At 45.9% G+C, this 26,208-nt stretch overlaps 1 protein-coding gene across 6 annotated transcripts in view; it reads left to right on the top strand.

Annotated features, from left to right (window-relative positions):
- The window catches only part of RUNX1 (RUNX family transcription factor 1), a 274,888-nt gene that overhangs the window by 183,833 nt on the left and 64,847 nt on the right, over window positions 1-26,208 (top strand). For all 6 annotated transcript variants that reach the window (XM_025293398.3, XM_025293413.3, XM_006071987.4 and 3 more), the window contains one exon: window positions 19,973-20,077. In XM_025293398.3, coding sequence (XP_025149183.1) covers window positions 19,973-20,077 — 105 coding nt within the window. The remainder of the gene's footprint in view (window positions 1-19,972; window positions 20,078-26,208) is intronic.

Below are 26,208 nucleotides of genomic sequence, written 5' to 3'. Positions count from 1 at the left end.
TTGTTATTTAATATTTAATGTTTCTAACAGAATCTGGCTTTACATTATTGCTTTCTGTTATTGAATTGGTTTAAGACTGATTTGAAGCAGATAAGGCATGATTCGCAAATTCCAAGAAAACCTCTCAGATCTTTACTAAAATGTAAAAATATAAAACGTGCCATCATGGCAGCTAAGATTATACAACTGGGGTTCTCTCTTTGATAATTTTCAGAAATCTCTTTACTGGAAGCCTTTAACTTCTGGTCCATGTGCTATAAGTGACCGAGTTTCACATGATCACTTGTAGTAATTTTAAGGGTTATATAGTGGATGATTTTTCCATATGTTTCAAAGGTTTCATATGGTGAAATATGAAGAAATAGTGTTAGTAACACTCTGATTTGGTGATTCTGATGGTAAAGTGACTTTCCTATATATAATTTGGATGGCTTATTATTATCTGTAGGGAGGGGCTGGGCCCAGTTAATATTTTAGGTACTAATAATACCAAAGATTGAACTCTCCCGAGAAATTGTTATATCAATGTGCTTCTATGTGTAGTTTTCTTTCTCCATACATGTTATCAAAGTATTCAACTGGAAAGCGAAATCTTGGCTTGTAATCTCCTCTGGCTTCCAATCATTTTCAAATATTGTGTTTTCTTTATATTGTAAGAACCTTGGTCCTGTTTTATAAATAGCAGTAAGTACTATTTGTTTAATTGAAGGAGGTAAGATAGTTTGTTTTGAAAATTGCATTTTTGTGATGCAGTGTTGAATAAGCTTATGAATAAAAGTTATTTTGAGTATGATAAAAAATGACGTAGAAAATACCTAAATAACAGTAGATGACTCGTTTTGAAAAAAAGTAAAAGTACAACCAACAGACAGTTAAACAGAAGAGTAATCATTAGTCTTTATAAAGGCATTTGAAAATCTGTGTTCTTGGGGAATTTGATTAGTCAGAGAGGAAAGGGAGTAAAGGCATGTTGCTTTTTTTGGCTGTTGTGTTTGTGTTATCCTGGCTGTGTGGGGAATTTTCAAAACAGAATCATAGGTGAAGAAAAATTTTTTAAACTTATAACATGGTTGAAAATGTTTGTTTATAGCACTATGTTAATAGTAGGCTAAGGCCAAGAAAATTATATCCACTTATTGAAAGCATGAATGATGTTATAAGGTATAAAGGCACAAGTTCGTCTATGGGTTCACTTTTTATATTAAAAGTCCTCGCCTTTCAGTAAATGGAGTTCCCATTGTGGTTCAGAGATACATGTTTAGAAAACATCTCGGAGGTTTCAGATAAGTAGCTGGCAGAGTGGGTGAGAGCCAATAAAACACAAAGGCCCGACCGTCTGGTCCAGTAACCATCTCAATTCAATTCCTGTGGATTTCTGTTCCTGAGAAACCATAGCTGAGGATCACTGGGTTGTGTTTCCAGACGAAGTAGTATTACATTGTGTGCATCTGTGTAGGTCTATGGGTCGGGTTTTGGTTATGCAAGTTCTGGGAACTCTTCAGTGGTCCATGCCATTTTCTCCTAAGAAGTGCAATAAATGGCCTTCCTGCAAGGGCCAGGAGGCTGGTGATGATAAAGAAGGATATGCTGAAAGCAGCCTGCTTTCTGTGCTGGCGTTTCTCATCCCTCACTGGCCGTGTCTGTTTTGAGTGGGTGACTAAGAGGAGCTTGTGTTGACTTGGGGAACAGTGAACTGTTTCCCCAAGGTGTGGATTGTTTGCGTTCGGCTGCCTGATTAGTGCCAGGATGCCTTTGAGTCTGCAAAGTGGAATAGCTGCAACCAAGGCTGGGCTGTCTTCTGATGGTGTGGAATGAGACACTTAACTGAAATGCTGCAAATATGAACAGTATCTGTTTTGACCAGGCTCTGCTTCCCATGTGTGCTAATAAGCGATCCAAAACAGAGGAACCCCAAAATAAATGTTGTACCCAATTAGTTACCCTGTATGTTGTCAGTCTTGAGTGATTTTTTTTTTTTTTTGGTTAAGTACTGCAAGACAAAATGAGCTGTCAAAAGGCCCAGTTTGACTCTGACTGGTAATTTCTCTCCATAATCGTAAAATACAACTTTATTTTACTCTTTCAAGTCTTGAGTGTCAACATCAGCGCCTGCCAGGTTTTTTCTTTTTCGTTTTTTGTAATTTGCTTCTCATTATGAAGGGAGCGGATGACTTTCCCTCATTTTAACAATTAGCCTTAATCTCCCTTGCGGAATCTCATCCTTTTAAAAGTTTCATAATGTTTTATTAAGTGATCTTAAGACTATCCCCTATTTTGTTTTCTGGTTTTGAAAATGTGTCTGAAAATACAACACTGGCATCACCACACCACACTGGGGCCGGGAAGGTCTTGGCCGCTGGCTCATCTGAACATTTCAACGCCAGTTTCCCATTCTGTCCAAAGCCAGTGGCCTGATGAGTTTTCTCAAAGTGGCCTGGTACTCCCTCCTAAATAAAGGGTAGAAAAAGAAACTCCCTTTTCTTTTCTCAGCCTTCAGTCCCTAGGGATTGTAAAAGCTCCTAGAAATTGTCAGAGGTGGAACATGGAAGGGTTTTTCTCTGTTCCACAAAACCGATCTGCCTGGGCGCTGGCTCAGGTCCAGGATCGCGGTTCCTAACCTCGGGTTCAGCCTGCAACTGGGAAAACCTGCCCATCCGGCTTTGAAGGCCTCACTGACAACCCTGGCCCCTAAAAAATACTAGTGAAGGCTGTAGCCGTCTGGGCCTTCCTCCTTCCTTTCTTTTCTGTCCCTGACAACTTAAATCTCTCCTTCAGGGCTATCTCACCCTGGGAATTTTCTCCCTTTGATTCAGTATCACCATGTAGATCCACCATTCCTTTACAATGGAAGGTGAGATAGTAGATCCCAGGAGAGGGGGTTGTTGTTCAGAACCGTTCACACCTAAACACGCGTTCTGGGGACTATCCCTTACCTCCAGAAAAATCCAAGTTCAGGATCAGGGGGAGCTCTTCTTTGGTGACGTTCATTAGTGGCAGCTCACATAGCTTCCATCCGCCGTTGAAGCAGGTGCTTTGGATATTTTCAGTTATAAGAAATTGTATCATGGCTGCAGTCGAGAGACGTTGGAGAAATTTTAGCGATGAAATCCGTGAGTGCTTTCTCCCCTGTTGGAGTACTTAATCAGTTGGAAAGGAATAGATCAGTCAGGGAATACGGCCTTAGTTAATTCATTTTAGAACCAAAGAGGAAATCTACCAGACGTATTATCTATCGTATCGTAAATGGGGGAAGAGAATCCACTGCAGATTTCCTTCTGATTTTTCTAAGACTGAGATTTTTAATTTTCGGAACATCCAGGAATCATTTTGAAAATCCTTGAAAGCCTTCTCCCCGGGGGTGGGGGAATGCATGTATGCACTCACACACCCAGTTTCTTGTACAGTTGCAGTTTCAGGGCTGCTGAAGCTCCTTTATGGAACTTCTGGGGATCCCATGGACCTGCTCTCCCCCAAGGCAAGAATCTGTGAATCTGGAACTTTTCCTTGACCATGGAGGGCCAGCCTAGCATGGTGCTGCATGTTATAGATAACCAGAAAATGAGGAAATAAATGAACACATGAGTTAGACATTCTTCTTGCTCCCTGTGCTGTTTTGGTTACACCTGCTTTTATTATATCCAGGGCCTGGTTTGCATAATTAGGAAAGGAGATCCCATTCAAACTACTGGTCCAGACCTTTAAGACGCCTGCAGGTATACACACAGATGGTCCCTTGCAAAGGAGAAGGGCTTATTTTGTCATTGAAGGGGCAACCTCCTCTCTAGTGAGTGCCTGGCTACCTGGCTACAGACCTGCAATTCGAATTCCCAACCAGCCCAGCAAGGCCACAGTGTTCCCCCACCATCCATTAGGACTGGGTTTAATTTCTTGGTGGAAATTTCTGTTTATGTTGACCTCCATGGCAACTTTAATCTTGCCCACTTTCCAAATAGTACCCTTCTCAACCCTTTTATAAAATGAAATTCCTTCCTCACGTTCTTGCTGTGGACGACTTCCCAGACATAATATTTACCCTGCCACAATCAGGGCGGTTGTACATTTGTGTAATGTTCGTTACTGAAGGATTTTCATTCTTAAGGTATTTGACTATATTCGCAGAACAGGATGGGGAAGCTGCCTTTCAGATGAGTGAAAGACTGGTTGAAGCAAAGGTACATGCAGGAAAGGCTAGAGTGTACCGGTATTCTAAACAAAGTGAGACGTGTCCTTATGGAGTGGTTATTACTAAGAAATGGTCTGGATGACTCACAATATCATCATCGGATCCCAGTCCTTCTCTGTTTTATCACAGACTCATATAATAGGGGGAGGAAAATTGATCTGACAATCCCAGCGTTGTTTCGTGGATAACATTCAAGATAATCAGTTGGCAGTCAGACCTCCTGGAGAGAATACAAGGAAAAGACATGGGTTGTATTAAAATCACCTCTCCCATTACCACCCCCGTCCCCTGGGTTTTTTTGGATTGCTACAGATCTACCTTTTAAAATGATAATATATACACTGAGATCTGTTTTCAGACTTCCAGGTGGGCAAACACGGATAGGAAAAGACAGCCTCTGATACGTGCAGCCTCAGGCAGCCCAAGCAAATAACGCCTTTTGATGGCCGGTGGAAAGCTGGTGTCCATGATCTGATGCAGAGTTCATCTCTAGAGATCAGTTTTCTCATTCCGTTTCACATTTGCCCAAGAAAGAGTAACATTTCTTCAAAGCAAGTTGCTGCCTACCACCCAGCAGTTCCTGTCCCGCTTGGTGTCGTGGCAAAGACCAAGGAGGAGAGCTTTCCTGAAAAATGCTTGTGCCTGGAACACGTAGCTTTGCGATTGATCTCTTCATGGTTTTCTTGCTGATTTTATGAAGTGCCAGGTATTGTTGATGGTGTTAGACAGCTTTTTTAAGTTGAGGTTATTTGTATGAACAATATTTAAGAGTTGATGGGCAGAAGCTGGACTCTGTCCACCACTCCCATCGCCCCCACCTCCCATCCCACCCCTGCAAACCCCTTCCTTGTCAGCCCACTCGCTTTAGGTTGAAGCAGCTCTTTTTGGTGGGGACAGAAGACTATCAGTCAGAAAGTGCTTCCGAAAGAAATAATGGTTGAGTGATTTTTAGAGCTTCCTGTTTCAGCAGCAAGCATTATAGACATAAACAGTGATCCAGCCAATGGCTTCAGTGCTGCACTGGTTCTAATAAATCAGTTTTGTATTTTCTTTTGTGCTGGTTGGAGAGGGGCAAGAGAGCGTGGAGAAGACTGGTCATGGAAGAACATATTCTGTTTCCTTTTCTTTATTATTTTTAAAGAAAAATGACTTGCTGAAAAGAGAGATGGCTGATGACTGTTTTCTTTCTGTTGGTGATTATAAAACATTGTCAAATCAGAAAGGGGTTGTTTATGAATAACCATGTACTGTTAGTATGGAAGGGTTATGTAGTTTTGAAGGATCTATTGGACTTTCAGTCACAAGGGGTGTGTGTGTGTGTGTGTGTGTGTCTACTTCCACTGAAAAGACTTCCTGGACCCAATTATCTTTGAGGACTAAATCCATACTAATAACATCTCATCTGAAGCCCCCAAAAAGCAATTAACAGAAATTAATAAGTGAGCAGTGTAGCTTTAATGAGCTGCCTATGAATGAATACTTTCAAAGGTTTCTGGTTTTATCAATTCCGTCTCAGGGCGTGGGGGATGAATTGCTGCTCTTTAAGATTTTTATGTTTATGAATATGCATTAGTGGACTTCTAGCAACACTTACCCTCTGTCATTGGTCCTGATGCAAGTACCGTATTCAACAGAGATGTATTATTTAGTCCACGTTGAGAACAAAGCTTTCCATGGCATTCCTGTTGTTGGCACTGATTTGAGATTCTAGCACGTTCTAGTCTCTATTAGGCTATATCAGGCAGTGTATCCCATTTAGAAACTCTATTTTGTCACTGAACTTCCTGCATCACCAAGGGTTTCAGGTTGTTGAAGACCTAAAAATCATAAGGTGATCCCAGCAACCTCCTTCAGGAGACCCTGTGGCCATCCTGTCAGTGGACACAGAATGCGTTTCCTCTGGTTTCCTTGGTGAGTAAGCTTTCATGTAGGAGCCACTTACAACTGTTTTTCTTGAAGATGGAAGTACGTTTCCTGTCTATTTCTCAACTTGAGTGAATCCCTACTTTTACCTTGAGATTTCAGAGCATCATTAAGGCCGTCAGTTCAGTTCAGTCGCTCAGTCGTGTCCAACTTTTGGCGACCCCTTGGACTGCAGCATGTCAGGCTTCCCTACCCATCACCATCTCCCAGAGCTTGCTCAAACTCATGTCCATCAAGTCGGTGATGCCATCCAACCATCTCATCCTTTGTGGTCCCCTTCTCCTCCTGTCCTCAATCTTTCCCAGCATCATGATCTTTTCCAATGAGTCAGTTCTTCGTATCAGGTGGCCAAAGTATTGGAGCTTCAGCATCAGTCCTTCCAATGAATATTCAGGACTGATTTCCTTTAGGATGGACTGGTTTGATCTCCTGCAGTCCAAGGGACTCTCAAGAGTCTTCTCCAACACCACAGTTCAAAAGAATGTAGGTGCAGCCTAGTCTGCAGAGCTGTGCCTCCTCCACCCCCAGCCCCACCCCCAGCCTCCCATCCAAGGACTCTCCTGGATCTGGTGAATGGGAGGTCTGGCCAGCACCCTCCTGCTGGTGGTGTGTGGCCTTAACTGAGTCACCTTATGCAAACAAAGGAGACTTCCTTGGTGCAAACAAAGGCAGTGCACAGGAATATGGGCGTTTGAGCACAGTTGGTGATCTGTGTGCTTATCAGATCTCAGCGGAGGAGGCAAGGTGGGATAGGCCTTTTTGGAGGTGGAAGTGCTCCAGGTTGCTCCAGGCATTGATTTGGGGTTTTTAGAGATGTTTTTCCTTGATTCCATTTGAAATCACTGTACAGAGTATAGTCACTGTCTGTCTGTCTATCTGTCTATAATGAATGAGAAACAGTTTAAACTCGTATCCTAACACAGCTTTCACGTCTTTAAATGGTGTGTTTCCAGCACCTACGACCTGGGGTCGGTCTAGACATTTTTCTGCTTTCCCCATCTCATTTGAAACCTCAGGGCTGGTTAGAGCTGGTAGATCTTATCTGTGTATCTGCTTATCAATTTTCATGGTGGTCTCCCACAGTGGGTCCCCACATTTGGCAATATCTTCAAACATTTTTGGTTGTGTCCCGCCCCGGGGTGGGAGAGCAGAGGCCATTCCGCAGTGCATAGGACAGCCCTACCGTGCAGAGCATTAGTCACGCCGTCGAGACTGAGAAACCCTGGGCTGGCCTCTCAAACTGATCATGATCAGTGGTAATGTCTCCTCTTTTTTTCCTAGCACTTTCTGCCTCTTTACAAAATTTATGAAAAACTTTAATCAGAAAGTTCACACAGAATTTTAAAAAGTAGAGGACATCACTAAATATGAAAGTCTTTTTCTAAATATCAAAATATACTAGAGTTCTGTATACACAGAACTGCACCATCTCCGCATCTCCTGGGTTGGGGGGGTGTGTGGCTGCCAGAAAAAGAGACTGCAGGTGGAGGGGGGGTCTCTCCATTGCAGGTGGAGGAGGGAGGCAGGAAAATCTCTTCCTGGAGGACTGCCTCCCTCCTTTCAGTCTCTGCCTTAGGAATGTCACGCAGGTGCAGGTCCGTGGGGACCGACAAAAGCCGTGAAAGTGCACAGCTGGCTTCTCAGTGCCTGTGCCTATCCATTAGGCACCAGTCAGGGGCCAGAGATCCACTCATCCAGGAACATGAGTTGATGTGAGTGCACAGCGTCCACCTGAACTACAAGGCGGTAAAAGCAAGGTCCTGGTGTGCGTCGCTGACTGATACCTTACAGAGACGGAAAAGGAGTCGGTTTGCACACCTTGGGGAGACGCAGGGATGGATGGAGGCTGACTTGCCATCCATCCCTGGGAAGCCCTGGTTAGCTGCCAAAGGCTGTCTTCACAGGGACCACAGGCAGACAGAGAGCTGGGTTCTTCCGGAGCTTTCTCCTGCCAGCTCTGTGTTGGTTCTGCCATCACTTGTTTGCTAAAAGAAGATTCAGCGAAAGATGGCTTAAAAAAAGGTCTGGACGAAAAAAAAAAAGAGTCCTCTGGCATTCTCATTGAATCATGTTGGTGTCTCCTACGGAAGGAATTTTCTCTTTTTTTTAATTTATTTTTAACTGGAGGATAATTGCTTTACAATGTTGTATTGGCTTCTGCTATGCAACTGTGAGAATAGGCCATCAGTATACATACGTCCCCTCTGTCTTGAGCCTCCCTGCCGCCCGCTTACGCTGCCCCTGTAGGTTTTCCTGGAGCACGGGGTTGAGCTCCCTGTGTTATACAGCAGTTTCCTGCTAGCTATCTGTTTCATGCCTGGTGATGCATATGTTTCAGTGCTACCATCTCAGTCCGTCCCACCCTCTCCTTCCCCCGCTGTGTCCACAAGGGTGTTCTTTATGTCTGCATCTCTATTCCTACCCTGCAAATAGGATCATCAAGGACCGTTTTTCTCAATTCCGTAGGTATGCATTCACGTACACTGTTTTTCTGACTTGACTTCCCTCCATGTAGCAGGCTGTAGGTTCATCCATACAGGTGGAATTTCTTGAATATGCTTTGCTGTGACTGTGGACTCTGGTGGGTTGGTTGCATGTACTCTGCCTGGGGACCCTCACTCTGACCTTGCCTGCCCCATCCGCTTCCTGTGCATTTCCCTCAGTAAAGTCATCAGCTCCCACATCCGGCGTGGAGGTCAGTTTTGTGTCACATCCTCTGAGACTGGTAAGAGTTAACTCTCCACGTGGGAGTTCCTGGGCGGCTGCAGGTGTGAAGGACCAGCTATGGCAGGCAGGCACAAACAGGGGCATGGTGATGCTGAAACCCCAGCACCCAGGACAGGATGACCGTGGGCCCCAGAGTCCCCAGGAGACTGCCTTCCAAGAATTTTCAAAACACAGGAGATTCCACCCTGAACTAGAGAAGCCCTGTGTGATATCAGTGGACCGGTGCCTGATACAGAGTGGGGACTCATTAAATACCCAAACGAGTGACCACCCCAGGCAGTAGAGCCTAGTGGTTACTACGTGGATGGTCCTACATTCGCCGCTGGGAGGACAGCATCTCATCCTGGGCACCAGCAACGTTTCGGGTTGATTATTCTTTGTGGTGGGGGCCATGCTCTGCATTTGGGGATGGTTAGTGGCATCTCTGGCCTCTACCCAGTAGCCTGGAGCATTCTCCTTCCCGGTCCTGGGTGCTCACAACAAGAAATGTCAGCAGAATTTGCCAAATGTCCCTCCTTGGGGGAGAGGTGGAGGCAGGGAGCACTGGCTCAGAGCTGTGTGTCCGTGGGCAAGTTCCTTGACATATCTGAGCCAGATTCAAACTTTGTCCAAAGCGTAAGGAGTGCAGTGAAGATTGCCTGAGATAAGACAGTCTTTAGGGGTTATTACTTGTCATGGCAAGGTCAGTTGCTATGACCCTAATTCTGCAGAGTCGCTGATGGCAGCTCTGTGAGCTCCTAACAAACAATACAACCGGGACCTGCTTTTTTTATTTGTTTAAATGAGTGACTTTTCTGAGACATCAGGCCCTTATCCTGATTCTTTGGCCCCCATAGAGCTAGCTCTCAGGTCACGAAAGAGTTACGCGTGACAGGCACGGCAATTTCAGATCAGCAATGGAAGGGACGAAATTAAATATGTACTGTAATCCGAGGCACTCTTTTTCATGGGAAAAGAAGTCTTCCCAACTTAGCCCTTGCAACTCCTTTGTCCAGACATTAACGGCATGCAAATATTTATGATTCATACATGCCCCTTTAGTTCCTGATCGTATTTTAACAATAAACACTGCCATTTTCACAGTGAGGCAGAATAATCCCTTTGTCCTGTTGCTGGCTCCCCAGGCTGGCACCCAGCGGCATCGCATTCTTCCTGCTCCATAATTGCTGACTCCACCCAAGTGGAGGGGGGTTTATAGTTGCTCCACGGCGGCACCCTGGACCACACACTTCAGGACCTTCTGGCTGTTCCCCTGCAGGCCATCTTAAGGTTGTATCTCAGTGTGGTGAGAAAACACAAGCCAACATCCACGCGTGTTTTTCTTTTTTGGCCACATCTTAGCAGAGAATCGATACACCTGGCTGTTGGCTTGAAGAGGTGTCTTGCATTCTGCCAAAATCCATGGACTCAAGAGGCCCCACAGCCATCATGTCCCAATTGATAGTCCTCCGTTTCCTGATAACTACGCATGCATCTCTTTGTGCCAATTCTGCAGCTCTTTGGAAGGTAGTGTGACAAAGTACGAGCAGGTGGCCTGCTTGCTGCTTGCACACTTAGGTGTGTGGCCTCACTCTCCTCATCTGTACAACAGGTATACCAGTGCCCTTCATACATACCGCAAAAGGTTTTTAGAGTGAATCAAAGATGATGTGTGTGTAACAAGACTTAGGAAGAAAGAGGTACGACTCACCTCCATGTCATCTTTCTTTCTGCAGGAGACTCTCTCAGGGAGGGGGGCAGAGATCAGGCAGGTGTTAGCCCGTGTCCCCCTGAATCAGCAAGGCAAGAATGATACCATTTCCACTTTCCACTTCTTATTGGCAAGGAATTTATTTTCCTTTATCTTCCAAGGAAGCTTGTAAAATGAGAATGCCTGTCAGACACAGCAGGAATTTTGTTAATATTCATAAATAACACAGGAATAATAATAATACAGTCATCCCAGGCATTTGCTGTATATTTCTGTACATAAACACAGGAATAATAATAATAATAATATAGTCATCTTAGGTATAGTCATACCCTGTGATTGACCTGATGTTCTCTGTTTTCATTGGTGAATTGCTCACAGGCTTTGGACCGTCTTTGATCAAAGAAGTATAGTGCCTGTAGCTACTTTATTAGAACTGTCCTCCACCCACAGAGGTCATTTCATGAGGGTATTTCATTCATTGATTCCTCAGATGAACAGTGTGCATCTGCCATGTACCAGGCATTGTGCTAGCCCTGGGGACACAAAGGTCAGCCAGAGAGAAGCCACAGCCTGCAGGGGTCAGTGAGGGGGGCCCCCAGTTAACAGATGTTGCTGTTCTGAGGGACCAGTGCCAGGGTGAAAGGAAAGTAGTGACCGAGGGAAAAGGCACCACCAGGTGCCTCACCCACTACAAGCTCGGGGGTCTTTCTGGACCACTTGTCATCTCAGTGGAGACATCTCAGCATGACGAGGTGGCTGTCCAGATGAACATCAGGAAGGATGTCCAAGCAGAGAAAACTCAGTGGGAGGAGCATCCAGCCAGCAGAGAGGGCCTTGACATCCCATGCTGGGAATCTGGTCTGATCCCAGTGAAACGGAGGTTTTAATCAGGGAATTGACATCACCATATACAAGTGGTGGGAAGAGGCTAGAGCTGCAGGCTGAAGAGCAGACAGGGCTTTGGGAGCGTAGCTGGGAGCTCAGAGGTGGGATCCAAGGCTGTTTTGGGGTTGAATTTGCAGGCACTGAACCCGCGGATATGGAGGTAAATGGCATTGTTTCTAGAAATCAGCTCCCTGTAGGCCCCGCTTACCAGGCCCTGCAGTCTTGCCTGGAGCCTCCCTCTTCTTCCTGCTCAGCCGCTGCCCCCGCCACCCGCCCTCCTAGCCTCCTGCAGCAGAGTTGTGGGTGCCAACAGGCTGGCGAGCAGGCCCTGAGGACCCCGATGCCGGTTTCCCTGCAGAATGCCCACCCCTGGGCTTCTCTGTTGCGGCGCCAGGTGGCCTTAGGCTCTGTGTTTCAGGCACTGGGCTGTGGACACCATCGGGTCAGAACCAGGACTAGGCCAGCCACAGGAGGTCACCGTGGTCACCTGTCCCGTGTGGCATTTGGCCTGATGGGTAGAGAATAGGGAATTGGAGTGCGCCAACCAGAGGGCTCCCCAGGGTGGAAATACAGAGCAGAAGGCGTGGCCTTGGCCTAAAGAAGCTGTGAATCCAAGGCCCTGGAGATGTTTGGGCTGCAAGGATTAACCTTGGTTGTTCATCCGAGACACACAGGCACTGGGACACCAAAAGTAAAAAGGAACATCAGAAAGGGACTGTGATATCTAGTGGGTATGTTGTGCTTAGTCACTCAGTCTTGTCTGACTCTTGGCGATCCCATGAACTATAGCCCGCCAGCCTGCTCTGGAAGAAATGCAAAAATCATGTGAGAGCATCATGGTTCTTTTGGCTTTGGTTAATGCTTCTCATGAAGAGAAGGACTTGTCCAACCATCCCCTTACTAAAGCAGAGCTCACACCCAGGCCACTGAAAAGGAGAGTCAAACCTTCCAAGTGAAGTCAGACATGATAAAGAATCAGCTGTCAAGCTGCAACTTCATAGAATAATTCACTGATCCATTTATCAAACATTTTTCTATTGCCTCAGAACAGAAGACGCAAAGATTAATAAAAGACCGTCCCTGTCCTCAAACAACTCATTTTTCTAGAACAGCTCCAGAGAAAACACTTGGCATGTTTTGGCTTTTCTCCAAGCAAACTGCTGTTTTTCAAATGCTCCATCATATCCAATGCATGCTGATTTTTTCTGGAAAACTTAGTTCTGTATTTTAAACACTTGGACTTTCAGGCAACTTTGAGGAGAATGTCCTTGTGCCAATAGCTGGAGATGCCCCCTTGCATTCTTCCTGCATGGCTGCAGGTACGATGGAAGAAGGACATCTTAAACATGGGCACTTTGCATCCAAGTGGACACACACTGACATCATCACCTCAATTCAATTCAGAGAAACCAGGAAATTCTGTGCCACTTGAAGAATCTGTCTTCTATTCAGAAATCCCCAAATAAATAATTATACAGCCCCAGTGTCGAAAATAGTGGTATGAGTTTGGGCAAGGAAATGGTTGAGGAGCAAAAGCATGCATTTTGGCCATTAGCTTGTTCCAGTGGAAAAGTAAAAAACATAAATTAAGATACTTTGTGAAAAACATCCCCGATTCAGATTTCTCCCAGAATCTCTGAGGATTTGTTCATTTTAATATTTAGTTACTGGGTGATCAAAATTAGACCCAGCACAAACCACGTAGTAAGAGGAGAAATTTTCATGCCACATCTCAAAATCTTGTGGCATTTCCAGAATTTGCAAAGAGCAAAACTTGAGCCCTCCCTGGCTTTCTTCATTTTCCAAAGTTGCGTTTTGTTTTTTGACTTTTCCTTTCTTACTCTCTTGGTTGCTTAAAGTGTGTGAACTCAACCAGTCTCCCGGCAAAGATGCACAGATGAGTGGAAAATGTCATGCTTGCGTTTCCTTAGCTATGTGACCCCTTTCAGCAGACGGTCCTCAGTGCACACAGCCTGCCCTTGCGTGACAAAGAGCAAGTTTCACATCCCAACTGAAACTGGCCCCAAAAAGGAGAAGATGACTCACAGGGTCCAAACCTTCACCAAGGAGAGTGACCGAAACAGTGAGCAGTGCGGGCCGGCTTGGTTGCCCATGAACCAAATGATCACAAGAGTTCGGACAGAGGGAGACATGCCCGTGGCCATAGGAGCTCATTGCCGTGACCTGATGAACTTCTAAGGACATGCTTCCACTCTCGGGCCCCAGATAATCTTGAGTCACCTTTTCACCTTCTGCTCCTCTCCCCACACTTGCCCTTGGAGGGGGAGCAGGGCACCCATTTGCAGCAATCCTGAGGTTTCGCCACTTCCAGATGTGGTGAGGAAGTGGCGTGGTGCCTCGGGGCCCTGGCGGAACTGCAGTGTCCAGCCGTGGCTTTATGAGACCACAGCCGGCTGCCCGAGTCCACCAGCCCTGTGGCTGGTAAACGTGGAGCCAGAGAAAGCAGAGACTTGGAGCCTTATCCCTGCCTCACCTTGGAAAGCATGTCCGTGGCAGCCGACGTCCAGGAAGACGCGCCCCGTGACCTTCTTCCCAACTAAATAAAGCACTTAGTTATTCTGTGTTGGCATTTGGATGAACACAGTGGCGTCGAGGGGAACGACACATGCTCTGGGGTGGGGGGTGAGGGGTGGGGGATGGGGGGAACGTTTGGCTGGCTAGTTGTCAAGTGGCTTAGCCAGTTGCAATTGTGCCTTACGAAGGTGGCCAGCTGGCAGGGCAGGAGTGACCTTGAACTTGAAGTTCCAGTTGAATGTGCAGTTTTCCTGATGGGTCTTTAGGCCCCATCCTTGCCTGCCTGTTGGTCCTGTGCGCTCCACGTGGATCTGCTGGAATTTTCTAGAGAAGAGAGGATGAACCTGAAAGAGCTCCATTGGCACCACCTGCCAAACACTAAGGCTCCCCTCACTGCCCACCATCAGACCTCGATGCCGAATTGCCACCAGCCCCGCCTCACGGGACTGCCTCCAGCTGTGATCTTCATGGAATCGTGTTTGTCACATCTTTAATGATAATTAAACTGATATTTGCTAATGCCTTATTTCATGTAATTTGCATAACAGCACTGGGAGATGGAAGGACCATGATCACCCCTGTTTTACAGATGATGAAGCCCCTCAGAGAGGTTAAGTCACTTGCCCAAGGTCGCACAGCTAGCGAGGGGCAGAGCTGGCATTCGAACCCAGGCAGCCCGCATTGTTAACTACTAGCACCCCATGCCTTGACACTACCACGGGGTTGTGTAATCAAGTTCTCCTCTTGTGCTGCTTCCAGGCTTCATAAGTCAAGACAGCCCTTCTCTCCTTCGTGGTTTCTTCCACCTTCTTAAATCAGTCCTAGTGTGGGTGCTTCTAAATAGAATTCCTCCTGGACCCAACCACTGGCCAGAACTCAGGGTGCTGTCTGGGTGAGGTTTCTGGGCAGGAGAAGGCAGGTCTGAGTGCTCCCCTTTTCTTGGCTCCCTCTGCTGCGAACCCACACAGGGCCACCCCCGTGACCCTGCAGCTCATCCCCTCAGGAGGCCAGGGCCACAGTCTTCCAGCAACACAGCCGGGGGCACCTCGGGTCCCACCAAGGGCTGCAAGGAGCTGCCCAGCCTGTCCATGAAAGAACTCACACAGGCTACACATGGGAGCAGTTCTCTCTATGGCAGCCCCGTCTCCCAGCCCCGTGTTTGATCTCGAAAAGCCAATTTCGGGGCAGTGGTTATGAAGCTGAACTGTCTTTTCTTTGCTCTTCTCTGCCTTCCTACTAGGTTACCCACAGCTTGCTGAGAAAAACACTTTGAGAGGCTTTCACTCTCCACACCTACGCACTTAAAATACCAGGCCCATAGGTCATTTTGATGAGGGAATTTGGCTAATAACATATTAGGCCGTGGGTGCATCTACCAATGTGGCAGGTGCTGGCCAAGAAGGGCTCTGTCTTGGCAGGAATGAGCTGGGGCATGGCTAGGTGTGATGGGGCGTGGTCAGGGTGTGGTGGGGGTGTGGGCAGGGCAGAGGGCGGGGCTCCAAGGGTCTGACGTGCCACTGGCAGCCCTGTCCCCAGGTGTCAAGTTCGGTGCCAGGTCTGCACAGAAGAATACAAGGAAGTGGAAGGCAGAGCTTTCTTAGAGTGGAAAAATGTCACACACACCTGTGAGCCAAATGTCATCACTTACTGCCGCTGTCTATGAGGTCATGGGCAGATGTCGTGGTGTTCAGAGCTGTACACAAGGGCTCCGTTGTGAGCCGGAATACCTCCGCCTTCATGAGCCATGGTTACTGGGGCCAAAACGCCCCACCTAGTAGCTTTTGCCGGACAGACACTTCTTGACTGCACAAAAAATGATGGGCATAAAATAGTATAATTTTAATTATAATTACAAGCAGCGATTTCGCAAATATTCACTTTGGTTGAATTTCCTTCCCGATTCAGTAGGGCAGTTTCTGTGGTTAACCAGGGGGCTGGCATTAAGCGCCAGGAGCCTAAATTCAGCTCAGGAAGAAAGTAGTTTTGAACTATAACCCAGGCTCTCAATTAGCTGTTGAGTACGGTTTGGAGCCATTATCATCCCCAGGACTGTGTTCTCTTTTGAGGGCAGTGGCAGAGCATGGCAAAGGGACCACAAGTCTGGATTCCTGGTTCTGGTGCCACTGAGTTTGAAGGTAGAGCTTGGGGACCTCATGAGAATAATATGAAACACAAAGCTGGGAGATCTGGGTTTTCTGTGTATCCAAGCTGTGTGACTTTGGACAAAGCACTCACTCTCTCTGAGTCTTAGCTTTGTTGTCTGTTAACCAAAGGCAATGAAATCTGTCTTGTTTATTTCATGAGAGTGCTGGAAGGACCAGATAAAATAGTATATAGGAAAATGCTTGAAAACTTGTAAGTTCTACACAGTCCTGAAAATGCCAACATTAGGAAGACAGTGATCTTTGTTGTCATTTAGAAAATCAAGGATAGGATGGTTGTTAACCTGGTCGCTCAGCTGTGTCCGACTCTTTGTGACCCCATGGACTATACAGTCCATGGAGTTCTCCAGGTCAGAATACTGGAGTGAGTAGCCTTTCCCTTCTCCAGGGGGTCTTCCCAACCCAGGGATCGAACCCAGGTCTCCTGCACTGCAGATTCTTTACCAGCTGAGCCACCAAGGAAGCCTAAGAATACTGGAGTGGGTATCTATCCCTTCTCCAGCGGACCGTCCGAACCCAGGAATTGAACCAGGGTCTCTTGCATTGCAGGCAAATTCTTAACTAACTATATATATATAAATATCTGCAGAAGACTATATATATATAAAAATATCTGCAGAAGACTATATATATATATAAATATCTGCAGAAGACTATATATACATATAAATATCTGCAGAAGACTATATATATATATATATAAATATCTGCAGAAGACTATATATGTATAAATAAATAACTGCAGAAGACAATATATATATATATGTATATGAATCTCTTGGCTATGCACCTGAAACACACAACATTGTAAAGCAACTATACTTCAATACAAATTTTTAGAAAACAAAAAACAGGATGGTCATAGGAGGGCCACCATAGGAGTAAGCCTGTTTCTGGGGGTAAAACCCACAGGTAAAACCTAGAAAATAGTGGTCGCTTGTAGTGCTGCAACTGGAACTCTTGACATTTAGTGTTTGTACTGAGTTGAATGTTGTTGTTGTTCAGTCACTCAGTCATGTCTGACTCTTTGCCACCCCATGGACTGTATCCCATCGGGTTCCTCTGTCCAAGGATTGCCCAGGCAAGAATACTGGAGTGGGTTGCCATTTCCTTCTTCAGGGGATCTTCCCGACCCAGGGGTTGAACTCACATCTCTTGCATTGACAGGTGGATTCTTTACCACTGAGTCACCAGGGAAACCCACTGAGTTGATTAACATTCCCTGAAAAGTCATGTCCATGAGTAACCTCAGAATGTGACCTTATCTAGAAATAGGGGCTTGCAGATATAGTCAAGTTAAGGGAAAGTCCTACTGGAGTAGGGTATGCCCTAAGTCCAGTGACAGGTGTCCTTATAAGGAGAGGGAGATTTGAAGACAGAGGACACGGAGGGAGAGAGGCCATGTGAGGAAGGAGGCAGAGATTGGAGTGGTGCTGCCACAAGCCAAGGAGAGCCAAGGATTGCTAGTAACACCAGAAGCTGGGGCAAGACCAGGAAGCGTTCTTGCCTGGTAGGGGACGGCCCACTCAGCACCTCGGTTTTGGACGTCTGGCCTCCAGAACTGGGAGACTATACGTTTCAGTTGTTTTAAGCCACCTGCATGCACGCATGCCAAGTTGCTTCAGTCATGTCCAAGTCTTTGCAACTCTATGAATGGTAGCCCGCCAGGTTCCTCTGTCCATGGGATTCTCTAGGCAAGAATACTGCAGTGGCATTACTGGAGTTGCCATTTCCTCCTCCAGGGGACCTTTCTGACCCAGGGATCAGACCCATGTCTCTTGCATCTCCTGCATTGGCGGGCGGGTTCTTTACCACTAGTGCCCCCTGGGAAGCCCTTAAGCCACCTGTGCTGTGCTTTAGTCTCTCAGTTGTGTCTGACTCTTTACGACCCCATGGACTGTAACCTGCCAGGCTTCTTTGTTCATGGGGATTCTCCAGACAAGAATACTGGAGTGGGTTGTCATGCCCTCCTTCAAGGGATTGTCCCAACCTAGGAACCAAACCAGGGTCTCCTGCATTGCAGTCAGGTTCTTAACCAGCTGAGCTACCAGGGAAGCCCTTAAGCCACCTGCTGCTGCTGCTAAGTCACTTCAGTCGTGTCCGACTCTGTGCGACCCCATAGACAGCAGCCCAGCAGGCTCCCTGTCCCTGGGATTCTCCAGGCAAGATCACTGGAGTGGGCTGCCATTTCCTTCTCCAATGCATGAAAGTGAAAGTGAAGTCACTCAGTCCTATCTGACTCTTAGTGACCCCATGGACTGCAGCCTACCAAGCTCCTCCATCCATGGGATTTTCCAGGCAAGAGTACTGGAGTGGGGTGCCATTGCCTTCTCTGCTTAAGCCATCTAGTTTGTGATAATTTGTTACAGCAGCCCTAGGAAGGAAAGACAGTGTTTTAATGGAATCTGAAATGCTGGGGTTTCAGGCAGCAGGGGAAACACCCTGGGTGCAGGCACACGCCTACCTGTGGAGATGGACAATGGGATTTATCTCAAAGATAAAACCAGAGTGAACAGTGACACTGTATGTATCCCATGAATGCCTTCATTTTGCAAACCAGGAACCTGAGATCTGGAGAAGTTAAAGATGTGTACAGGAACCTAAATCTTCTGTCTTGCAGGGAGAGCTATACCTCTCTCTTTCTCTCTCTCTACACACACAGACACACACACACACACCCCTTTGAATACCATATGCCAGATGCTGTTTTAATGATTTTACTCATATTAACTCATTTAACCTCCTCCACAATTCTATGGGCTTCCCAAATAGAATCTGCCTGCCAATGCAGGAGCTATAAGACACACAGATTCGATCCCTGGGTCTGGAAGATCCCATGGAGGAGGGCATGGTAACCCACTCCAGTATTCTTGCCTGGAAAATCCCATGAACAGACAAGCCTGGCAGGCTATAGTCCATAGGGTCATACAGAGTCAGACACAACTGAAATGATTTAGCACGCACACAGGCACAATTCTATAAATAGGAGAAGTTATGTGTACCCATCTTCAAGGTGAGGACACAGGCACAGGGAAGACAAGTGACTTCTTTAAGGTCAGTTAGCCGGAATTCAAACCCAGAGGACATTCTCTGAACCACTTTGCCAAGAAGAAATGCTTTTAAATAACTAATGTATTTATATATTAATAGTTTTATTATAAATTATGTTTTAAACAATTTTTTAATTATTAAAAACACTGCATGACATATATGCAATGAGTACATACTCACATTTCATGAGTATGTATAAGACACTTAGATGGAAATCCACATGCATATTTATGCTCTGAATCTCAGTCTGTCAATTACATATCCTCTGTCTGGCCAACCCCGTGTGTGCCTATGGCATAATCAAAATAATATTTTAAATCACCAACAACTAGTATTTGCAAAATACAGAAAGAATCATTCCAATTAAGCCTATCCTCAGAAATTCTCTCTCTCCTAATCCTTGGAGGTACAAAGAACATTAGAGGGGAAAGACAAAAATGGGTTCTCTTACTCCTTTTGCCCTGAGCTTATTGAAAGGGACGACATGGGGGTTTCTAGCTGCCAATCTGCCCATATGTTCCTGGGCTCTCGACCTAAAAGTAAACACATCTGAATCTCTCTTGATCCTGTGTTATTAATGACCAAACAAAAGCCATGTGACTACCAGACATGCCACATCTAGACAGCATAGTTGTACTTTCCAGAATGTCAGCAAAGCCAAACTAAAAGGAGTATTGGAAAAACCGACAGCGTGCGCTCAAGTCCTGCCCCCTTTCCAGGACGAGGGCTGGAAAGCATACATTAATTTTGAATTACCCAGCAAATATAATCAGGCCATTGCCTCATCCTTTGCTCTCTTTTGTGTTCCAACAGGGAAAAGCTTCACTCTGACCATCACCGTCTTCACAAACCCACCACAAGTCGCCACCTACCACAGAGCCATCAAAATCACAGTGGATGGACCCCGAGAACCTCGAAGTAAGTGGGCCGCCTTCGGGGCTGGCACCCCCCCAACCCCGCCCCAGTTGGTACACTCAGGCATCAGGGACCATGTCTTCGAAGCCTTGCTTTCAATCAGCATCATCCAGATGTGGCTGAAACCTCTGCCAGAGGGGAATGTCAGGCCCCTGTAGAGAGAGAGAATTTTACTTTTGATGTCCTCACTTGTCAAAGGCTGTCTCTGGGCTCCAGGCTCTTTTTTTCAAAGCATCCTTTTAGAGGGCAGAAGGAAATCAGACTGACTCAAGTGCATGTTAGAATCATTTGGGGACAGCACGGACCTAGGACCAAATACATGGTAAAGTTCCATGGAAGACTGGCCAGGCACAGAGGTGGCCCCAAAAAGGCCAGAGGGGCAGAGTGGACCACAAGGGGCTGATGACCATCCATGCCGGTCTTTTATTCATTTGGAGGCTGGAGATGAAATCTATCCAAATGACCCTTTTCTTTCTGTGCCACAGATCGAAATCTTATGACTGGATTGTTTAAAATAGAGAATGGGAGGCGGGAGGAATGCCTGGGGGAAAACCAGCAAATATAGAAAGATGGTACCAGAAAAATAGCTCCTGCGAGAAAAGTTTTTTTTAAAAAGGAGTGGGGTTGTTTAGTCTGCAGAAAAATGTCTTCACGGTGACTTAATGACTATCTTTGAGTAAACACAAGAGTAGCACTCTTTTCCAGAACCACACCCTTCCCTTGGATGGAGGCTGGGTTACACTTGCAGATTGCTGGAGCTGCCTGGAGCCCCAGCCCGGCATCTGCATGCCTTCTAACCATGTCAGGCCCCCGGTGGAGAATTAATATCCTCTATTCTCAGGGTGGGGGTAAGGGGTGAAAAACTGGGCTTCCTGCTAGGCCAGGAAGTTGAGATGCAGGCGTGTCAGGTTGTAAAGCGAAGTGGTTAAGAATTTTGAGTGCTGGGCTAAACAAGTGGAGTGCGGGGCTGAGGTGCTTAAGCTTTCAGGAAGTTATGGAGCCTCTCTGAACCTCAGTTTCTTCATCTGTAAAATGGGGATATTAATGAGCGCTTCTCTATAACTTGAAGGAGACAGTGCTGTGTGCCTGGCACGGAGAATGAAATCAGGAAATGCCAGCGATCCCCAGTTGCACCTCCCTGTCTGTGTCTCAGGGTGCCCCTCCACCCCCTGCCCCCCAGTCCAAGAGGACCTGCCCTGTGGTGGTGTTGGTGGCCCCCGGGCACGGCTGTCTATAGGTCATCCTGTGAGCACTACAACTCGTGGCAGTCTTCCCTGGAGTCCCGGGCACAGCCTCATGGTACCTCGATCACCCCGGGCGCTGTGTCAGTCAACCACGCCACCAGGGACCACCCCTCAGGACAAGCTGTCCGTTCACCATTTCTTTGGTGCCCTTTGCCTGTTCTCTTTCTGACCTTATTTCCCCCGCCCTGCAGATTGTTCTCTTTAAGTACCTGGAGATGTTCTGGCCACACCCAGACTCAGGAAACTCCAGGACTTGGTAACCACCCCCGATTCCCATTTCTGTGTGAAAAGAAAACCGCAGGCGCACAACCACACAGTTCCAACCAAACCCAACTTGGGAGCTTTCCAAAGTAGGAACAGCAAATTGAAGACTCCTAGTGACCCTGCGTTAAACATGCCAGATGCACCACGCAGGCTCCCTGGCGTTCTGCAGAGGACCAAAGGGGAAGCAGGCTCAGATTACAGCAGGCGCGGGATGGGGTGCATGCTGCTGTGAGGTTTAAGGCGGTTGACCTTGAGGATACTTAAACTTCCAGAAAGGCTCACTCAGGAGGCTGTAGAATCCCTTTCTTGAAAAATAGAAGCAGGTGGACTTCCCTGGTGGTCCAGTGGCTGAGACTTCTCCTTCCAGCATAGCAGGTGTGAGTTCCATCCTTGCTCATGGAGCTGAGATCCCACATCCCTTGTGACCAAAACACTGAAACATAAAACAGAAACAATCTTGTAACAAATTCAATAAAGACTTAAAAAAAAATAAGCACACAAAATTTAAAAAATAAAAATGGAAGCAGGAGGTTAAGAGATACAAATGATGATGCGTAAAATAAATAAGATACAAGGATATATAGTTGGAGGAGGGAATGGCAACTCACTCCATGGATAGAGGAGTCTGGTGACTACAGTCCATGGCGTCACAAGGAGTCAAAAATGACTGAGCGACCAACACACACACGCACACAAGGATATATAGTACTACAGGGAGTATGACCGATATTTTATAGTAACTATAAATGGAATATAACCTTTACAGCTTGTGCATCACTATGTTGTACACCTGAAACTTATTAATATATAATTTTGTACATCAGCTATGAAAAGTGAAAGTGAAAGTCACGTCTGACTCTTCGTGACCCCATGATATACTCTGTGGAATTCTCCAGGCCAGAATGCTGAAATGGGTAGCCTTTCCCTTCTCCAGGGGATCTTCCCAACCTGGGGATTGAGCCCAGGTCTCCCGCATTGCAGGCAGATTCTTTACCAGCTGAGCCACACAGGAAGCCCAAAAATACTGGAGTGGGTATCCCTTCTCCAGCAGATCTTTCCAACCCAGGAATCAAACCAGGGTCTACGGGGTCTCCTGCACTGCAGGCAGATTCTTTACTGAGCTATCTGGGAAACCCTGTACCTCAGTTTAAAAAGAAAAAAAACATTTAAGTAAACGTAGAAAAAACAGCCACCTCTGGGAGAGTTCAAAGGCAAACCTACCAGCAGGAAAAAACTTAAATCAGGTGATCACTCCATATGCCTTCCACTGTCCCTCTTCATCGATGCATAAAAAAGGACAGTTTTTGCTGTATAGCCAGTATTTTCCTGTAACAGTCAAAGAACTAACAGTGATTGAACTTCAAAGAATAAATGATGGGCGCTTGAATTTTTAAGAACTGGCAGTCAGAGGGGAAAAATATGTGATTGTAATGGGCCGCCTGTATATACAGTGGACTCTACTTCCTGCTGCTTTATGACTTAAGAAAACAGTCATTATTGAGAAGTGTTTTAGAGTAGGCAGAAGGGATTGGCTCCAAAGAGGCACCCATTTTTACGGAGTCTTTCCTGCCAAATGGAATTTGGGGTCTGGGGAAAAATTGACTTAAAAAGCAAATTAAATTAAATATATATATATTTATAAGTATATATAAGAATATATAGAAGTATGATCTAAAGAGGTATTACAAGCTTAAGTAGAGAGTGTCTATTTCACAAGGGACTTCCAGAAAAAAGTCAAACGCACAGTCTCCCAGGGTGACTGTGGTAATGTTGCCTTTTCACTCTTGGAAGCTCGGCAGGCCTTCAGCATGCGTTTTTCTTATTATCCTTTGGATGTCTTGATTCAAGGTGGGAACTACTTTTTGATGAAACTGTGTTCACAGCCACTTTTTTTTTTTTTTTAAGAGAAGTTAACAGAATTCCCCCGCCCCCACAACTTTATTGAGATATCGTTGGCTTATTGTGTCAGTTTAAGGTTTACAACATGATTATTTGATATATGTCTACATTGAGAAATGATTACCGCAGTGAGATCAGTTAACACATCCTTCAGGTCATATAGTGACAGTTTGTCTGTTGAGAACTTTTAAGATCTACCCTCTTAGCAGTTTTCAAATATATAATGTGGTGCTGTTAACTACAGTTCCAGAGAAGGCAACAGCACCCCACTCCAGTACTCTTGCCTGGAAAATCCCATGGATGGAGGAGCCTGGTAGGCTGCAGTCCATGGGGTCGCTAAGAGTCGGACACAACTGAGCAACTTCACTTTCACTTTTCGCTTTCATGCATTGGAGAAGGAAATGGCAACCCACTCCAGTGTTCTTGCCTGGAGAATCCCAGGGATGGGGGAGCCTGGTGGGCTGCCGTCTATGGGGTTGCACAGAGTCGGGCACGACTGAAGTGACTTAGCAGCAGCAGTAACTATAGTTCATGCTATACATTAGGTCCCCAGAATTTTTTCATCTTCTAACTGAAAGTTTGTACCCTTCCCTTTCCCCCATCCCCTACCCCTAGCCACCACCAATCTACTCTCTGTTTCTGTGAGTTTGTGGGTTTTTTTCTCCCCATCCCCTACCCCTAGCCACCACCAATCTACTCTCTGTTTCTGTGAGTTTGTGTTTTGTTTTTTTTTTTTTTTTCATAAGATTCCACATATACAGTATTTGTCTTTCTCTGTGTGACTTATTTCACTTAGCGTAACACTCTCGAAGTCCATCCATGTTGCAAATGGTAAATAGCAGGGTATCTTTTATATGCTTAAATAATGTTCCTCTGCGTGTGTGTGTATGTAACACATCTTCTGATTGTATCATGTTTTGAGTATTGTGAATTATTCTTTCCAATGCAGTTTGAGGGCTTCCCTAGTAGCTCAACTGGTAAAGAATCTACCGGCAATGCAGGAGACCCCAGTTTGATTCCTGGGTCAGGTAGATCCCCTGGAGAAGGGATAGGCGACCCACTCCAGTATTCTTGGGCTTCCCTGGTGGCTCAGAATTTCTGGTAAAGAATCTGCCTGCAGTAGCAGGAGACCTGGGTTCTATCCCAAGGTTGAGAAGATCCCTGGAGAAGGGAATGGCTACCCACTCCAGTATTCTGGCCTGGAGAATTCTGTGGACAGAGGAGCCTGGCAGGCTACAACCCATGGGGTCACTAAGAGTCAGACACGACTGAGCAACTTTCACTTTCAGTGCAGTTTTAAGAGAGGTCATTGCATGTAAATTAGAATGCCCAGGCAGTGTCAAATCTATAGTAAGATCTCCCAAGTCCCTTCCATCATTATTATGGTGCTGTGAATTCTGGGTGATTCTGGCAACATGGTTGCAGCATAGCCAAGTTGAATCATTTTGAAAAGTTCTTTTGTTTCGTGAAATTAATGACTATGAGAGCTCAAAGGGACCTGAGAGAGCCTTCAGGGCTAATTGCCTCATTGATAAGGGAAAGCAGCCACAGAGAAATGAAATGATCTGCTTAGGCTGGAAAGAAAGAGTTGGTGATGAAGCCAGAATTACAATGAGGAGCTCCTGATGCCTCATACTAATCCACTCTATCCATCCATTCGTCTGTCCGTCCATGCATTTACCTCTCCATCCCGCACCATACCATCTGCACATGACCTATTCTAGACTCTCTGACCTGGCCCCAGTACTCTCATTTTTGAAACTAGTTGTTAGCTTGCATGACTTCTCACATTTGTCCCAGCTCTAAGATTGTCTAGATAGGGCAATTCCCAGTGCCTGAGGGCAGGCATGGAGCCTTCAACTTAAAGCATTTCTGCAAAAACCGGAAGGAAAGCTTATCTTATTCAGCCTTCCAGTAAGATAATTAAGAAAAGGACAAAGAATTAGGGAACATGCTGCTGCTAGTCTGCTGGCCAGGCTGATGGAATCACTTGATGTTTCCCAACCAATTTCTTGGTTTTCAGTGGCGAAGTTGTAGCAAAAAGTGTCTTCCAAAGAAAAATGAAATTTTTTTTTCCCATTTCAGGTGATCACTTGCCCTTTTCCATAACTGACCTGCCCCTTAGTAAGTCAAAAACTTGTTTTTCCCACATCTTGTGGGGTTATTTGTATATCTCAGGTGAATAGAGAAATGATTAATTGTTGAAAAATTAAAATTATTATGGGGAAAGAACACCAGCAGAAGGTAACTTCTGCTGGAATAGTACTTGTAAGCTGCAAGGTGGGCCCTGTTTTCAGTTTGTAAGTAGAACATTTAGAAGCTTGTCAACATATTAAAAAATGGTCTTCTCTTTAAGCGTGAAAGATTGAGTGAAAAGAGTTTTCAAGGAAAGGATATTTGAGATTGCTTTTATGTATTTTTTTAATATTTCAGGGAACCTAATGGGAAATTCCAGCACTCAGCCCATGTGTCTGTAATTTAGCCCATGTGTCTGTAATATGATAATGTTGAGATATCAAAGTGTATTCTCTGCAGCTATTTCACTAAATAATTTGAATGCATGACTTAGTGCCATAGAGGAAGATACTTTGCTAAGGAGGGGTCGAGGGGCAGGGCAGGGGTGGGAGTGTCCCAATGGGGTGGACTCAGGATTGGACAGTCACTGTGAGGGCATGAGCCATTACCTGGCTGGCCAGGTGTCCGTTACATCTAGAACACTGAGTAACT

Source organism: Bubalus bubalis, chromosome 1, assembly GCF_019923935.1.
Source record: "Bubalus bubalis isolate 160015118507 breed Murrah chromosome 1, NDDB_SH_1, whole genome shotgun sequence".
In the NCBI taxonomy this organism is placed as follows: Eukaryota; Metazoa; Chordata; class Mammalia; order Artiodactyla; family Bovidae; genus Bubalus; species Bubalus bubalis.
Note: the sequence above shows the minus strand (reverse complement) of the source record. Positions and strands in the feature narration are given on the sequence as shown.